The 18,586-nt window shown below is 40.0% G+C and overlaps 1 protein-coding gene across 2 annotated transcripts in view; it reads right to left on the reverse strand.

The window, feature by feature from the left end:
* LOC117402445 (cullin-9-like) overlaps window positions 1–18,586 on the reverse strand; it is a 79,278-nt gene that overhangs the window by 10,557 nt on the left and 50,135 nt on the right. For both annotated transcript variants that reach the window (XM_034921342.2, XM_059023849.1), the window contains exons 23-39: window positions 15,736–15,857; window positions 15,321–15,506; window positions 15,008–15,165; window positions 8,689–8,890; window positions 8,266–8,437; window positions 7,804–7,949; window positions 7,324–7,453; window positions 6,533–6,735; window positions 5,950–6,212; window positions 4,784–5,159; window positions 4,343–4,483; window positions 2,058–2,222; window positions 1,609–1,772; window positions 1,180–1,273; window positions 808–882; window positions 572–682; window positions 120–237 (exon numbers count right to left, since the gene is read on the reverse strand). In XM_034921342.2, coding sequence (XP_034777233.2) covers window positions 120–237; window positions 572–682; window positions 808–882; window positions 1,180–1,273; window positions 1,609–1,772; window positions 2,058–2,222; window positions 4,343–4,483; window positions 4,784–5,159; window positions 5,950–6,212; window positions 6,533–6,735; window positions 7,324–7,453; window positions 7,804–7,949; window positions 8,266–8,437; window positions 8,689–8,890; window positions 15,008–15,165; window positions 15,321–15,506; window positions 15,736–15,857 — 2,826 coding nt within the window. The remainder of the gene's footprint in view (window positions 1–119; window positions 238–571; window positions 683–807; window positions 883–1,179; window positions 1,274–1,608; window positions 1,773–2,057; window positions 2,223–4,342; window positions 4,484–4,783; window positions 5,160–5,949; window positions 6,213–6,532; window positions 6,736–7,323; window positions 7,454–7,803; window positions 7,950–8,265; window positions 8,438–8,688; window positions 8,891–15,007; window positions 15,166–15,320; window positions 15,507–15,735; window positions 15,858–18,586) is intronic.

Consider the following 18,586-nt stretch of genomic DNA (forward strand, 5'->3'; position numbering starts at 1 on the left):
TATTGTCCAACAACTGATGTATAAGCTTTGAAAATTCTCAACAAATTCCACAAGGTGGTAGGACATGTTAGCAGCGTGATCTTTTAGACTGCTAACCTTTAATGCTTTCTTCTACTTACCCAGCAGTATCTGCAGTGCATTGGTATGAAGCTCCAAGGTTTCTGTCTGCTGCTCCATAATATCCATCTTCTCAGTGTCCTGGTTATAGTAGCTATAGGCACACGAGTAAGCAAGAACCTGGAAACAACACAGAACAACATTTCAATAAAAATAGGTGGTCAGATCCAGACTGCACTAGCACAAAGCCTCCCACAGGTGTCTCCAACAGGCTAAAAAGGAGTCTTATGGAAGATGAAGGTGGGAAGACCGGACAATAAAACGATATGGTCTTTGTTTTTAGATTCAATCCCACCACACTTAAAATAGAGTGAAATAAGGTTTACAAGAGAAGCCTCTGTCTTATATAATGCCTGGTTCAGTAAAGCCAAAGAGTCAATTGTGCATTAACACGATTACTTTTGTAGATATTCCAGGATAAGGATTGCTCTGCTTTACAGAATTATTCTCTCACCTTGCGGGACTGTGCAAGGATCTTGCAGGCATCAATCACAAACGTTAGTGACTTCATCTGAAGGGCTTCATTGATGGCAGAGACTTTGTTTTCCAGATTGATAGCAAAGTCCTGTTTAAAAAAAAAATGTTTACAATTACAAGTCACAGATGCAGAATCTTTAAAGTCCCAATTCATGAATTCATATATTATTTTCACCCCAATTTAAAAAAGAAAAAAAAGAGAAAAAGACTTACCTTAGCCTGATTTTGGAAAATGCATCTTTCATTGTAATCCTGAAACTTCTTTTCCTGGCGTGCTGCTTTACTCACCTATAAAAAGGTAACAAACAATATCGACGCCCCTGTTTATAATACCCCATATAGGAAAAATTAAAATCAAATCAAATACCAAAAGCATACCAACACTGTTGTTAACATTTATCACCCTCATGCAAGAAGAAAAAAAATGTAATTCTCTTTCTTTCCAAGTATAGGCCTTATCTACTGGAAAACCACATGGTGATGGTACAAAACCTGTGATTTTACGATTTGCATTTTTGTTTGTCATCAGAGCCTTCACAAAAAATGTACATTTTCAACTAGGAATATGCTTACTCCATCACTCACCATAGCTGCGCAGTTGTAATAATCTTTGTGTGTTGGTTTCCAGGATTTGAGGCATCGCCAGCAGAATCCGTGGTTACATTTGGCACAAGTCATACTGCAGAAAAAGATTAGGGAAGGAATTTTAATTTGTATGCCACCATCAAACAGAATTCTGCATGTCTATCAGCAGGTGCAGCTCATCGGTAGGGCCAAAACTTCCATAAAATCAGGAATGCTTAGCAGCCAGTTTCCAGGAGAATACTGGTTTGACTACAGTGCTTCACAGAGAGAAACCCTGTCCTAACAGGAGGAGGCACAATGTTGTTGAATGGTTAAGGCACCAAAAAACCATCAGATCCTGGGACTGATTCCCAGGTCATCCATTCATTCACTGCGAGACACTTACGTCATAAGGTCACAGATGTCAATGTTCCAGCTTTGAGTACTTACTGCAAACATCCCTCGTTTTTCTCAATTTGAGCCTGGCAGCTCGGGCACCGCTTAGAGATAAGCTTTGCCAGGTGTTTGCTCTGTGCCTCCATACTCATTCCCTCATAATAACCACCATCGTCCATCCATTGAGACATATGGCTACAGCTTGCAGGGTAGTGAGCCTGAAAACAAGATTATGCCATTTAAGAAAAGATGAACAATCATGAGGTTACCAAAGGCATCACTGCAATTGTGTTGCAACACTTCAATAAAACCTAGAAAGGTTTTACTGAAGCGCTAAACACATAACTAAATTGGACAAGACAAAACCCTAACATGGTTACTTTTGGCAACCAAAAGTGCTATTATTTTCTGAATATCTGAAAAAACGATTTGGTCAATCCCAATGTCAGTCACATGTACCATATGCAAACGTCTACTGGGCAATGTGGGATGACTCCACTTACTTCTGGGAAGTTGCAGCTGAAACATGATGACCAGCAGCACTTGGAGCAGGTGCCCACACTGCCAATGCCTTGCTTACACAGGATCTGGTCGCAGCCCTGTGGGTTGGTGCACCAGGTCAAGTTGGAACAACACTCCACATAACCTCGCAGAAGAGTGTTCTCATACTGAAAAGGAAAGAGAATTAAGACCTTCAAATTGCTAGTAATTAAAAGCCATCTGTCACAAACAACCATAGAAGCAAAACGGGACATGGCACACAAAGTTCCCTAAAATAGAAATGTAATTATTATCGAATGGGTATTTACCTCCTCAAGACCCCTGAACTGAATGCTTGAACCAAAGCTGCTCTTTGAGCCTGTGACACCTCCCCCGAGGGGGCAGTGAGCTTTTCTGGAGGGGGACTTTTCCCCACAGCAGACAAAAAATTGTTCAGACTGCCTCCAACTTTTTGTCTTGTTAACATAGTAAGTCAGGGCCCGAACTGTGCAGAGCGCATGGAGCTGTCACTCTGTCATACTGGAAAGGAGGTGGATAGAAAGGCTCCAATTCCACAGACTGGTTGACATGGAAAGTTGAGACAGTCTTCGACAATAAGGCAGGATTGGTTCAGAGCATGACCTTTGTCCTGGTCTAAAAAAAAAAAAAAAAAAAAAAAAGTAAGCAGGCTTTCACGATAGAGAATGCCTGCATCTCTCTTACCCGCTTTGCGGAGGTGACAGCAAGCAAAAAAGCTGCTTTAAAAAGCACCTTGGCCCAGTCTTGCCTTATTTTCCCCAGACACAGTGGGATAACAAGCTGTAAAACAGATGCCTCAGTTCCCTGCCTCCTATTATGGAGAACCAGAGGGGACAGTGGGTTGATTCCTGGGAGATCTATCTCTGGTCTCCCGAATCTCTCACAGATGTATCTCTCGGGGTGAAGCCTCCACTCTGAGTTGTTGGGGACTCCCTTGAATGGACGTCCGCTGCCTATTTCGTCACCCCGGCCATATGAACTGCGAGCCACGCGATTGAGAATGGGTGACCACAGGCCGCCCTGGTGGTTGCGGACAAGCACATGTGAACCTCCTGCAACAAATTCTTCAAGGCCATGTAAAACTGCCTGCAGCTCTAAAACATTGATGTGGAGACCCTTGAATTGGGGGGGGATCCACACACTTTGCACACCTCAGCCATTTCATACAGTGCCCCAGCCCAGGCTGGATACATTCATGGTGATGACCTCGCTTCTGGTGACACTGTCCAGCGCTACGCCTAGGCGTAGATGGGCCAGCTGTTTCCACCAAGACAGTGCCCTTAGACAGAGGTGGGACACACTCAATAGGTGGTTGCGATTGACACAGGCATGCAGAGGGCGCATACACAGGAGACCCTCTTATTGTATTACTCTTGCTCTTATTGTATTACTTGTATTATAAGGGCGTCTGCTAAGAAATAAATAAGAATAATAATAATAAAAGGGTCTGGGAGAGGCGGTATGAGCTCTGCCGAGAGAGAGAGCTTTACCACTGGGGATGTGCTGTCCGACTCTTCAGTTTAGAACGTCAGCTCCTGTTCACCCACCTCCTCAGAGGCAGCGATGGATAATACGTCCTCCTGTGGCCAGTCTGGGTTGCTCGCAGCCCCGTAGGGCCCCCAAGGGGGCAGGCAGGGCTGGTGGTGCCGAGCATTCCTGCAGTAATTGTGCAAGGATAGTTCCCTGGCGGGAAACAGCTGCCAACTCCTCTTCTGAAGGAGAGGCAGCGCTTGAGGAGGATAAGGAAGACCGAACATAGTTTCCTGGCTGGGCTATTTTCTCGAGTGCGTCGTCTGCTCTCCCTTGGCGCAGAGCAAAGTGGTGAGGATGCAGCAACCTCTATGGAGAGTGATGGGGAAGAGCGCTGAGCAGGAGTAAAGGACGTAGAATGTTCCTTAGAGCTGCAGGATAATGTCCTCTCAAGCGTGCGCTTGGAGTAAGGGGCAAAAAATTTGCAGAAGCTGCGATTAACTGCTCTGGCCCCAGGCAGGACGAGTTGTCTTGAAAGGAAAAACGGCGCAGAGATCTGTGACTGCACTACTTTTGATCCCTTGGGGGCAGGGTCACGGCTGCGTCACAGGCTCAAAGGGCAGATTTGGTATAAAGTTTTCAGTTCAGGGATCTTTATGAGGTAAATGGCCATTCGGCAATGGTTACACTTCGTACTTGAAAGGGAACTTGGCATTTTATAAATGTTCGCAACTAGAATATATGCATTACACCTTCAGTGCGTCTCTCCACAAAATATGAACTGTTGTTAGTTGCTTACCTTGGCAAGAACGTCCATGTCTGTAATAACAGAGGAAATGAATTCTGTGGTCGGCTGGGCAGGGCAGTCCGAGATGGGACAGGTACAATTTAGAACTAGGTTCTGTTCGATCCTAGATGTCAAGTAATCCTTCCAACAAGTCTGAGAAACAAAGGGAAACATATGCTGTATGTCAGTGATGACAATCATTATTGTATCATTCTTCAGGCTTAGGATTAGGGGTGTCATGTTTACACATTTTTCTAAACAGGCATTGATAAAACAGTGCTCCACTTAGTGCAATTTGCATATTTTGTCATATTACACTAAACTAGTTTCCATCATTTTCTGAGGGGGAGGGGGTGGAGATATTTTGGAAAAATACAGCAACGTCACAAACTTGAAAAGGTCCACCAATTATCTGGGGTTGTTAGGTAAATAAGACATAGGAGCATAACTCACTCTACAGCAATAGTGCATGCAGCTGAGGGTTGGTGTTACAACGTGCTCTCCAGACTGCTGGCTCAGACAGACCGGGCAGTTGGTGACGGGGCTGGGCGGTGGTTGGGGGTTCTTGCCCTGCATGCCTGAGGCCAGCAGCATGGAGTCCGAGTCCTCTGCATAGCGCTGGATCAGCAGGTCCACGTTCCACTTGCAATGCACCAGCAGGTGCTGGGCCTGGTCACTGGAGATGGTCAGAGTGTCAGCCACCTGCCCCACAGTCTGATTCATCAGCTGCCGCACCTCATCCCGAGTCATTGTTCGGCCCATTGAGAAGAGCACCGCTTCCAGGACCCCGTCCTCTGAGCTCCGCGGGGCTGGGGAGAAGCTGTCCAAGCTGGCGAACAAATAGGAAACCTCTCTTTAAATTGAAAAAGGCAACCTTTGCTTACTTATAAATAACATTTCTGTTATCTGACCTGACGAGGTGTTCTCTAGACCTATAAAACTGGGCGGCACTTGGCAAGATTCAACCTTTGGTTCCAGAAAATAAACAGTTTCCACATACCCCTGTGTCAAACCAGACTTTCTAATACAATAGTACAGCTCTGATTTGTGTTCTTCAGTTTCAGTGTAATCTAAGATGGTTAGGCATGACCCGAGCCATTTCAATATAAACTTCAAAAAGTGGCTGCCCATCACGGTGCCCCTGTAGGTCCTTCAGAACAAGAATGGAAATGGCAAGGGAATTAATTTTCCAGGAAAACCACTCTTTCTGACCTGAAATCTCAGAATTTTTAGTTGATTAAAAAATAAAAAAAAAACAGTACAAGAGGAGCTCAGTTTAGACATAACATTCTACACATTGTGGGGGCATACTAACAGCCGCCTTTTTTATTTATTTATTTTATATAGATTTAGTCACAGGGGTCGCTGGTATGCGGTGACCTGAGGACATCCTGGCCGACCTACGCCCTCCCCACCTACCCCGGGCAGCACTCTGCCAATTGTGCGCCGCCCCCTGGGAGCTCCCGTCCACGGTCGGCAATGGGATAGCCTGGACTCGAACCGGCAACATCCAGGCTATAGGGTGCATCCTGCACTCCACGCGGAGTGCCTTTACTGGATGCGCCACTGGGGAGCCCCCACCAACAGCCTTCTTGTGAGACCACTCCTTAGTTTCATACCTGAATGGGGATACATTTCCCTTATTGCACGAGTTGGATTTCTTCATGTCGTGCTTAGTATAGGTGAAGTGAGCCTGGCCCTTCTGAGGGGTGGTGGGGTCCTCGGGCACAAACTCCAGGATGTGGGGGCTGTCCTCGTTTCTCCTAATGTAACCCTTGTTGAGAAGGTGCATAATGCAGGATAGCACGTCTGTGTTACTGCAGCTGAAGCGCATCAACAGTGGGGACGTCCTAGACTCCTGCTTTTGGCATACATCGATCACCTGTCAGGAGACATTGCATTGCAGGATAAAACATGTCCCATTAAGGAATATTGTAAAGAAATAGTCATTTCCTTAATTATAAAATAGAATGATGCAGAATTCAAGGCAGATTAAACCAAGTTTGCAAGTACTGCATGCATTTAAAATGCATCTGTAGCTTTTATTCACAGCAGGTGCTATATAAGCCATGCCACTGGGATGCCTATTTCCCCAAGCAGTAACCTACTGTCAAGGCACACAAGTAAGCAGACTGTCACTTCAAAAAAAAAAAAAAAAAAAAACTTTGGATGAATAATTGATGTTTTTGCAGTTATTCTTACCCTAAATACCAGGTTATCCATGTGCAGCTCCTTCTCAGCCTTCATGATCTGAATAATCAGACAGTAGATGAAGTTCCTCTTCCTCTCCAGTGTGCTGGTAGCATCTTCATCCACATTCAGGTAGGTCTGCTTTGGCAGCAGGCAGCAGTAGCTGTGTTCCTCGTTCCCACGGATTAGTGTTTCTTCATTCAGACTTAGAACGCCTGCATTACAAAAAAAAAAAAAACGTTAAGTATTTGGTCATTTTAGTTTCTCAAAAAACACTGCCAGTAACATGTACCTTTTGTACAGCTATGGCCAAAGGAGTTGCACAAACTAAATTTTAGTTAATTTCATAAAGACGAATGAAACCTGCTGAATAATGTTACGTTAACATATTGATTTCCATACCGCTTTGTAGTTTTCCCATATACTTCACTAAAAACTGACAAATAAAAAACTGAAAAATGTGACATTTTGAAATCTGACATGAAATACTGTACTACTATTATGGCTTCCGGTAGTTAAATAAAATATCTAAATTATTTTCATATGGTTTTATATATATATATATATATATATATATATATATATATATATATATATATATATTATATATATATATATATATATATTATATATATATATATATATATATATTATATATATATATATATATATATATATATATATATATATATATATATATATATATATATATATATATATATATATATATATATATATATAAAATCTTTTAAATTATGTCTCAATTCTGAAAAACCATAGCGTTAGATCACCCAAGCCTTTACCCTTCATTGGGTCCTGCGTAGATTCAACTTTAACGAGAACTCCCTTGTCCGTTATGAGGGGTTTCAAGGCCTGGCAGAGTAGGGCTGGGGACAGGCCTGTAGATTGCAGCAGGGACTCCATCGTCACCTCCTGAACAGGGGACATAAGACAACCCTTTAAGCTAAACACCTTATTAAGCTTATGGTTGCAAAAATGAACATGTTTAAAAGGGGCATGTCAATGGTAAGGAAATCTTATACAGACATATGTGGACAATAAAAATCGATACGCATGGGGGGAAAAAGCTGAAGAAAATTATTACGGGTTTATAACGTATGCCACTACAGGATTTCAACAGATTTATTAGAGTGTCAATGCTTTATTAATACACTCAGAAAAAAAAGTGTCATGTACAAATGTAATCAACACCTCACACACACACACACACACACACACACACACACACACACACACACACACACACGTATTGCTAGGCTTACATTTTGCTGGTTAAACTGCAGCAGGACGTACATTTGCAGTGTTGACACATAAAGGGTAAAGGACCCATACTTGAGCTCAGCGTGACCCAGCCATGTCCACTGCAGGCGTCGGGGCTTGGTGTGGGTCAGGTTGTACATACACTGACCTAAGAAGATGGAAAACATTTTTTACAAATCCATTTCCATTCAAAAATCTTACAAACATCAGCAGTACATGTAAAATGGACGTTACAAAGGGACACATTGATGGTATAGCCGCATTTCTAAATAACCCTTTACACTTATTAGAAAGGTCAACCATGGTATAACAATTCATTTGAATCCTTTTCATGCCTGGAGTCCTGAAATATTTAAGATATGGGTCTACCCAAGAACGGTTTAGGGGTCGGCCATGTCCAGTGCAATTATCACGGGACGCGACAGCAGCCTGCTGTTTTCAGTGGAGTTCTCTTTTATACTCACTGTTTGTGTAGAACTCTGAGAATTCTCCCAGGTAGTTGCAGAGTGGTGATGGAAAGTGTTTTTTGGGATTGTCCAGGTAACAGAAGGAAGAGATGACCCAGCAGCGTGGGGACAGCACCAGCACCTTCACCTCACTCTCATCTTCAGGGCATGATGACTGATCCTCCATCATCTGTAACAGAGCAGTAGGTAAGGGTCAGAATACCAAAATTGAGTGAAGTGTTTAGTGTTATGTTTTCACCAACATAGTGTTTTGTTTGGGTCTTGGATGGTTCTTGCGTTTCTAAATATGAACAACTTGTAACCAGTTGGGTTAAGAAAGAACACTGGATGAGTCTGAGTCCGTGTCACCCCCCACCCCCCACCCAAAAAACACCTGATGTGGTCTTAATCAATACCGGGTCACATTTTGGGCAAACTCACCTCTTCATCCAAGTCCTGCAGAGTCTTGTCAAGCTGCTGTAACCTATACAGGTGAAACTCCTGCTGCAAATCCTCCGACTCACTCAGGTTCTTCAGCATCTGCTGCGGGAAACGGTTCGGGAAACACGTACCAATCTGTTCAATCACAGCTCTTTCCAACCACACCTTCCCTTGGCCCAGAAGACGATCACCCAGGTAGTACCTGACATCAGGGAGGTAGGCAATGTCAATGCAAGCATATTAAAATCTATTATTATTATTATTATTATTATTATTATTATTATTTATTTCTTAGCAGACGCCCTTATCCAGGGCGACTTACAATCGTAAGCAAAAACATTTCAAGCGTTACAATACAAGTAATACAATAAGAGCAAGAAATACAATAACTTTTGTTCAAGTAAAGTACAAGTTTGACAAACCACAATTCAATAATACAGCAGGTAATAGTGATAGTTACATCAGGATATGATTAAATAGTGATAGTTAAATCTATATACAGCATAACTGTAGAACACATTATTTGTTCAAAAAGCTATTAAGTGGTTATAATGAAGTACAGTCATTTAATCCTGACTGCTTGTTGTAATAGAGATAAATTCTTAGTGGGCTTCTATCTATAATTTACAACTTAGTACAAGAAGAGCAGAACCAAGTCAAGTATTTTTTTGAGTTGGTGGTGAGCAATTTTTGAAAAAAACTTTTCAAAGATTATCCAAAGGGACAAAATGCCAGAAAAATCCACTTGTCGTTCTTAATCTACTTGCCCCCTCCCCGTCGCACAAAACACACACAAAAAAGTAGAATATAACTGGTAGGATTTTGGTTTTATTTAACAGTGAACACAATCAAATCAATTAGAGGTTAACAGGGGCAGATTAGCCTTGTAGCTTGAATGGTTCACTAAATTCTTCAAGATAGACAAAAGTTTCCCTTATGACCCCACCTCACCTCAACAAATTTATAAAATACTTTAAGGAAATGCTCCTTTCAGTGCAGTTTGGAACACATTTGCTAGTAAATTGAATTAACACTAAGGAGTACAACTATAATATGCAATAACTTGGGAGATAATATAAAAATATCTTCTACCTGTTTTTTCCCCTACTATTTCTGTAAAAGCTGAATCCAACTCCTGATGTACAGGTGTTTTAGTTTGTTGCATCACAGATACAAAAATCACTGCCAACTATTACTGCTGCTTTTGTGGAATTCTGATTTTTCTTGACGTTTTCAGTTTTGTAACTGCTGAACCCCAGATTTATAAAAAGGACTTGTGTATAACCTGTCAAGTTTGTTTGCATTTTTACTGCTTTTCTACCAAAACAATTACAGCAGGCTCTATCAAAATCTGTAAAGACAAAATATGTTTATTTCTTTTGTTTATTTCTATTATATATATATATATATATTATATATATATATATATATATATATTTTTTTTTTTTTTTTTTTTTGAAGACTGTGTACACAGACCTGTCAACTCTCCTGTTTGTTGGACACGTCTCCTTGACAGCTCCCAGGAGAGATTTTCTCCTGTATTTTGCTCAAAACTCTACTGTTAAACCCCTTTATGTCAGCAAACCTTAATTTCTACAAAAGGCATGTACGGTCCGTGGTTACTGCAATTCCTATCTGTACTTGCAGGGTTTAGGACCCAGGGGAGCCCTGTGGCAAGCATGCATTCAATAGTTGACCATCTACGATGGCTGCATGTGCAATAAGCCCTCCTGGTCCGGTAAAAAAAAAAAAAAAAAAAATAGAAAAGAGATTGACCCAAATGTCAAGCTTCTTGGACCACATCATATTCTCACACAATCCTAGCAATGCTGGAAAATGACATACTTTAATAATAAATATGATGTTCGTGGTAAGCATGAGAGATAATAAAAACACCCAAAAGCCAGTAGACGCTCAGAAAACCAGCGCTTCAATATCAAAATCTTTCATTGCCAAAGGAAAAATGGAGATCAAGAACGTTACATATGCAGAGACCTTTGCATGTTGTGACTAGTTCAGAAAATCTTTAGTAGACATGTTCCCAGACTAACACATAGCAAATTATTCTGCAGGAAAGTCTAAGTCACACACATAGTGAAAGATAAGCGTTTCTATTACAATTTCAGCATCAACATTGCTTTAGAAATTCAGATTGGTTGATAACGTGTTTATATACAGCAATAGTGTGTTCATTTAAAATATAAGATAGTTGACAATTAAATGTTACTGACAGTGGTATTATTGATCCGCAGCATACGTGCTGTGTAATGAATAACGTTGCAATTTTCGGTGACTCTACTCGAGTCATTGTCTTTATGATAAAATAAATTACATAAATCAATCAGTTTCGTTTTGAATAACCGCAGCCCTTCTTCAGATGTGTACAAGCCCTGCCTCTTTATGAGTGAGAGGAACATGTGACAACACAGAGACAGAGAGAAGAGCGTCAGCAGCATGGCAGGTAAATCAAGAGTACCTGCGCTCGTCGAGTTCACAAGAACTATGGAGTAGACAGGGAGAGAAATAAGCAGTCTACATCCTGCCAGCACTGAGAAATGCCAACTAAAATAAACTAAAATAACTGAAATCATTTTTGGTCTTTCTTATTATTTCTTACTAAGTATCAATAAGAAATTACTTATTTGGTGGGTCAATCAATAGATTTTTATGTAAGCTTAAAACTTAAATGTGGTAGAAAAAAATAGGGGTTTAGTGTTTGTTGTCTGATTGAATGTATATTGATCTATACTAAAGCTGTACTATGTTTAAAAATAAATATATATTGTTTTAGAAAACAAAACTGGCAAAACAAAGCCATACTTTGGTAAAATTGTTACTTGTTTTTAAAGTCCAAAACTACCATAAATCCAAACTCGTGTACAAGCTTATAAACAAACAAAAAAAAAAAATTCTTAAAACGAAAATGGGCGGACCAGAGCACAGCAGCGTGATTTTGGGAATAGGTACAATCAACATTGCCAGATGAAAAGAGATTGAGGACGGAACTGCATTGGTTTTCAATGAATTTTTAAGAAGTGGTCTGTGGATTTTGTCATAGTGGGTGAACAGATCAATTATTACACAGGTAAAAAAAAGTGTTAGTTTGCGCTGCTGTGGTATTTTGCATGTGTTTATGAAACAGCAGCTACAATACCAGTCTTTTACGTTAGTAGGGTTATCCAAAATACAATTGACCTCTTAGTATTACTGTACGTTTGCGCATTTTAACTACATTGATGATTTTATTTAGACAAACTGGGATTTTATTGTGACAAGTACAGGTGGTTAAAGGGTTTATGGTGCAATGTGTTCTGTGTTATTACTATACTATATATATTATTTTTTTTAAGCATATTAGTGAACAACCCTTTATCTGAAAATAAGAAAAATTACTTATTTTGTAACATTCATTATTTTGCTAAACTCTTCGCCTTTCAAGATACATTTCTTTCTGTAATATTAAGCAAATTAGGTTGATATTGATTTTGAACTGGAGCATATATGTGCAAGCATACAATGGTTTTAAAACTCGCCTCAGTGCATTACTTCGACTGTTTTCCTTTTCAGCTTAGAAGTAAGATCTCTATATCAAAGTAAATGGCACAATTTCCTTTCATATGGTTAAGGTATCTCAATAAATAAATAAATAAATAAATAAATAAATAAACAAACATAAAAATCAAGGAGTTTCACTGTTGAGAAAGTGAACAACATTGGCTGCCATCAGTAAAATTGTAAATAAATGGTTAAATGCATTCTTTTGTTTTGAGGTATCCATTACTGTACATCCAACTCAACTGCGCATAGGTAAAAGGGACTCTATCTATCTTTACTTTAGACTTTCTTTTAAAAACAGTTCATACCTCTGAATATTCAAGTGCGGTGATATTGTAAACAAATCCAAAACAAAAGTGCGTGAAGTGCCGTATCCAGACAATAACTTTATTAACACATTTCTCTGGATGCATAGAATTAAGACAGTATTTAAGAATCTCTTTGGAAACACTCATATTCACTTTCTATTTGGCAAATCATTATACTAATACAAAAGAGTCTGCACTGTAAATGTTTATCACATTACCATTTACTTCCCATCTCAGCATAATTGTGTGCCATTTAAAATGTTTACAACATCAAAAACATAACCTCAAGATAAAACTAATACCTAACAATGATTTTTATTAAAGCCAGCATAGCTATCCAAAGGGACTGTATATAACTGTCGATTTGCAGTTTGTGTTTTCTTCCTTCGTTGTTGTTATGCAAGTAAGAAATGTATAGATTTCAAACACCAACAACATAATCAACCAGCCGCTACTTTACTGTTATTAAAATGCAGCCACGGTAATAAATAAAACAAAAACCGTCAAAAGTATGAGTATTGTGATTAGCCTACTATTTATATTTACCAGAGCATTTATAATCAGAAACACTGTGCTGCACTCATATGACAAGTTGAAAACGGCAAAAATCAACCAGCGCAGAGCGCTCTCCATACAATCGGTAGACACCTGCTTCACCTATATTAATTATAAAAGCCATGTGCATGTTTTCATCTGCGGTTCACATTGAGCTGCTAAGCAACGATTAAATAATTACACAGGTGTTTTAGAGAATATAATACTGTAAAAAAAAAAAATTATTTTACTTTCATTTTTATTTGTGCATTTGAGTTGTCCTGCGTAGCTCCTATGACCCTTAGAAGTACCCCCAGGGGTACGTGTACCCCCAGTTGAAACCCTGGGACTAGAGCCAGATAGGTGACTCGACCTTGTCGACTCGAGTCTTTACCCACTGTGACTCGACTCCTAATTTTTGTGACTATTACAACACTGGCCAAATCAGCCACCTACAACTACAGTACAATAAGAACCACATGAGCCAAAAGAGAATTTGATTAATAGGCATGTCATGGTTGTTTTTCTGTTTGATATTTTTCTTTTTTAAAAGCCAGAAGGAAGTAATAAAGTGGAATAGTTGTATGCCTTTGTCTTATGTAGGTATTCACTTATATGCAGGCCACTGAGATTTCAGCTTACAAAAGCTCCCTTATTTTGAAAACTCAAAGTTGACAGGTATGTGTACAACATTCTAACAGCTACCTTTTCCTAACATCTTGTCCCATGATGACTAACTGGAACACTGCTGCAGCAGGGTGATCCTGGTTTCATACCCAGATTTTTTTTATTTATATTTTTTTTTGGGGGGGGGGGGGGGGGGCAGAGGCATCATTCTTTCCCTGCACTATTCTCACTGAAAAATAAATACACACATGAATTAATACACAAACACATTGCCATTTACTGTGTGTATTTTATTTTAAAATAAAAAAATCGTTCAGATAATCTGATATATAAACATTTGTCAATCTTCATGTTTTAATAGTTTCACAAAATCTATGGATTGTGCATGTCCAATAAATAACTAATACAGTTTATGTTCAAATCTAGTAAAAACCCCACCAATCCTAAAAAAAAAAAAAAAACACATCACATTACATTTTTTGCCAAGGAAAGTTTGTCTTGAAATGCTTCTAAACGGTAAACCTCACTTATTTTTTTTAAAACAAGTACATACGTGACCACGAAGGGTTATAAAATTACACAACATGATTTTTTTCTAATCAGCTAATAACTTAGTGACTATGGTGTTTTTTTTTGTTGTAACTTTACTAGATTGCTGCATTTAAAATGTCAGGTTCATGTGTTAAGAATGAAGTATCACTTATTTGCTAATTTACAAAAAATGTAAATACCACCTTAAGTTTAAAAGATTAGTCAGTGTCTTGCCAGAGGCTCTCAGGCAGCCATTTCTTTCTTTGTAACCAATAGAAGATCAGCTTCTTCCACAGCTAGCCAATCAAAAGTGCTAGGGGCGGGACGTAAACACTTTTTAAAATGTTTGTATGTAGGTGCTAGACTTCTGCAATTCTGTTTCCAGAAACTTGCGTGGCTCTCTACAAATATACCCGGAGTGTTTTTCTAGCAACAGAACCAATACAGGAAAAATAAAGAAATAAAAACACTGTCCAACTGGTAAAGTATAAAACGGCAAAACTTGTTGTCCCTCTCACAAATCTTGTACCGAGCGTCGGGTGATACGAATTGCACACCCCTGCGAGTTATCTGATGTTGTGTACAACACCACCACCACAAATGCACTTGCTTTTAGAACAATATTCAGGTCAATTTGATCAATTTAAAAATCAAAGGTTTTGCTAAGATATAATATAAATATCACTGTGTTAACTGTAGGAGAAAGAATTGCAGCATACAGTTTATATGGGTTGTGTGGTAAGAACAATAAAGTTACAAGTTACCTGTAAAAGTGCTCAAAGGTGTTGGCCAGCTCAAGACCAGAGAGGAACAGCATGGGCTCCATGAACTGCTGCAGCTGGTTGAGCTTCTCCATGTTCCCACAGTCTGTGCCGCTCTCCTGGATCATCAGGTCAATGTGCTGAGCAAACCTTTCACTAACCTGTGCAGGTAAAGGAGAGTAAGGCACCACTGGAAAGATGTCTGCATTATGATAAGCACATCAAGTACTGCACTAGTGGCTCGTCAGTTGGTTCATTTGCCTAGAACTAGAGGAACGCATTGCTAATGCAACACTGGGGGGTTCTGGTTACTCACATGCATAGCGGTCAGGATGGAGAGCTGTAGCAGTGCAGCGGAGAAACCCTGACGCAGTGCCAGAACAAATGCTGTCTGCTGTCCAAAGAGTTCCTCCATGGCATTCTTCAAACGCAGATACAGGTTACGGTACCGCTCAACAAAGTCGGCCACGCTATAGGCAGAGGAGTCGAGGAACTTCTTAACCTGAGCAAAATGGGAAAATAGCAGAAAATACAATTACACCCTTGTAGTTCTCCTTTCAAAGCTGTTAATGTTACTGCTGTGTTACTCAGTGGTTCTATATTCTGTAATAAATATATAAGGCCAATAGCCATTCAGAAACCAATTACAAATCTTAGAAACATGAAATGTATCTTGCTCTTAAAACAATAAAGCATAAGTATTGGGGCAGCCCAATTATCATTTGACTTACTTGCTGCTGCACCACCCATTGCCAGCACTGTGCTATTCCTGCAATGCTGCTGGCTTTCTTCACTTTGGGTCTGGTAGCAGATAATACAGAAGTGGCCTCTTTATTCTTTCCTTCTTTTCCATCTGTAAAAATAAAAAATAAGATTCAAGTGTAAGGGGAGATTAATTAATATATATATATATATATATATATATATATATATATATATATATATATATATATATATATATAGTTGTAGTCAAAAGTTTACATTTTAGGAAAAAAATTTAGGAAAAAATCTTTTGTAGTAAAGGTTTTTTGCTTTTGTGGATGAGGAAAATGTTACAAGAAATGGATGTCTACAATTATTTATTTCAGCATTCTTTTTGCAAAACTCAAAAAAATGCAAATTCAAAAGTATTCATACCCTGACAAAGGACATTTTTTTTTTATTTCTTAGCCAACGCCCTTATCCAGGGCGACTTACAATTGTTACAAGATATCACATTATTTTTACATACAGTTACCCATTTATACAGTTGGGTTTTTACTGGTGCAATCTAGGTAAAGTAACTTGCTGAAGTGTACAGCAGCAGTGTCCCTCACCTAGGATTGAACCCACGACCCTCCGGTCAAGAGCCCTAACCACTACTACACACTGCAGCTATTAATTTTAACCTATTTTAAACGATTAGGATATTTATCAATGAGTTTTGGCATGATTCTTCAGCAATTTCTGACCATTCAAAGCAAAATTGTTCCAGTTCATTCAAATTCCGAGGACTTCTCTTGTGGACAGCCGCCTTCAACTCAGACCAAAGATTCTCAATCAGATTTAGATTGGGACTTTGACTAGGCCATTCCAGAACCTTGATTTTATTCTTCTTTCACCATTCTGAAGTAGATTTTGATGTGTGCTTTGGATCATTGTCGTGTTGGGACGTCCAGTTATGCTTTAAACCAAGTTTTGCAGCAGAGGGTTTCAGATGATTGGCCAATATCTTTTGGTATGCTATGGAATCCATTTTACCATGTATTGGAACTAAATTTCCTTGTGCCATTAGTGGAAAAACAGCCCCACAGAACACCTCACCAGACTTTCTCCAAACGTAAAGACTTGACCAAATAGCTCGATTTTTGTTTCATCACTCCACAAAACCTTTGACCAGAACTCATATACCTCATTCAAATGCCATTTTTCAAACTTTAAGCGATTGTCCTTGTGACGTTTTCATAAGAGGGGCTTTTTCCTTGGTCTGCGACCATTGAGACCTTCACCATGCAATACTCGACCTATGGTTGAAATGGAAACCCCAGTCCCACTTACAGCCAATTCACTTTGAATATCTTTTGCAGTCAATCTCGGATTGTTACTAACCTTTCTCACAATTCTTCTACTTGTTCATGGTGAAAGAACGTTCCCTGAAATAGGAATATTAACTATTACAAAATGGGTGTTTCATTTAAGACACCAAAACTGAAAACTCAATACCAAAGATTCTTGCTAGAGCACGGTGGCGCTGCTGAGGATCCGCCCCGCAACCATAAAACAGCTGCGTCCCCTACAATCATCGCCATTTTCTTCAAGATTACGACCATAAACGCTGAGACCCTGAAGTTAATGGTTAATATTCCTATTTCAGGGAACCAGGGTTATGATAATAACCTAACGTTCCCTTTCAAGTAGGGAATATTGTGTGTATACCCAAGCTGTCGCAAGGACAAGGAGCATAGCTCAATAAGCTACAAAGCCAAGCTGGAGCCGCATTGTGCCTATTATCAATATACCAGCAAGCTGGAATAAAAACATTAGTATGGACTCACCTCTAATATTCTGTGAGTATACCCAATCTGTCGCAAGGACATGGTAAAACCCATGAAGTCGCCTCACACCTGGTGGAAAGGCCGGTGAGCTTCTCAGGCGGGGGCAGATTGACCAGTTCACATGCAGTCTGTATTGCGTCTGTCATCCATTTGGATAGACACTGTTCAGGCAGAGCCTGTCTCTGGGACTTAGCTGCATAACAAACAAACAGTTGTTTGACTGCCTCCAGCTTTTAGTCCTCTCCACATAATATGCTAACACCCGCACTGGACAAAGCATATGGAGCTGGCGCTCCTTGTCAGATTGGAAAAGAGGGGGATGGAAGCCTCCAATTCCACCGACTGATTAATGTGGAAAATCAAGATATTCTTTGGCAGGAAAAATGGGTTAGTACGAAGGGTGACCTTAGTTCTGGCCTCTGAAAAAAAAAATAGACAGGCTTTTGTTACAGAGAATGCCTGCATCTCACTCGCCCGCTTAGCAAAGGTGATTGCATTGCAAACAAGAAAGCTGTCCTGAAAGACAAAAACTTCAGCCCAGCTGAATGCAAGGGCTCAAATGGAGGTTTTGTCAGTACATAAAGTACTACATTTAACCTCCAACGAGGAACTTAGTCCTTCACCAGTGGCATAAGCCACCGGATGCCTTTATAAAAATTGCCTTGCCAGGAAATGAGCTCCTGGTGAGACTGAATCGATTTTTACATGGCACACAGTGGGGGTCTCGCACAAAGCCATGGGGTGAGGATGAGCCACCTCTCTATGAAAGGGTGATGGGGGAGAGACACAGAGCGCTCTGTAGAGCTGCAGGAGAACGTTTCTCCAACGTACGCTTGGAGAATGCACACAAACTCGAAGAAGCGGTTTACCAGTGCCTCCTTGTGTGCTGCTGCCTCAGGCAGGAAGAGCACCTTGCTTGTACACAGGCAGGCTGGCTTTGCATATGTCACAGGGATAAAACCTAGGTATTATGCAAATAGCAAACAATGTACAGTAAGAATGTACAGGTGCTGCCTCAGCTTGCTAAAAACAGTAACTGGACTGTCAA

The sequence above is a fragment of the Acipenser ruthenus genome, chromosome 5 (genome assembly GCF_902713425.1).
Source record: "Acipenser ruthenus chromosome 5, fAciRut3.2 maternal haplotype, whole genome shotgun sequence".
In the NCBI taxonomy this organism is placed as follows: domain Eukaryota; kingdom Metazoa; phylum Chordata; class Actinopteri; order Acipenseriformes; family Acipenseridae; genus Acipenser; species Acipenser ruthenus.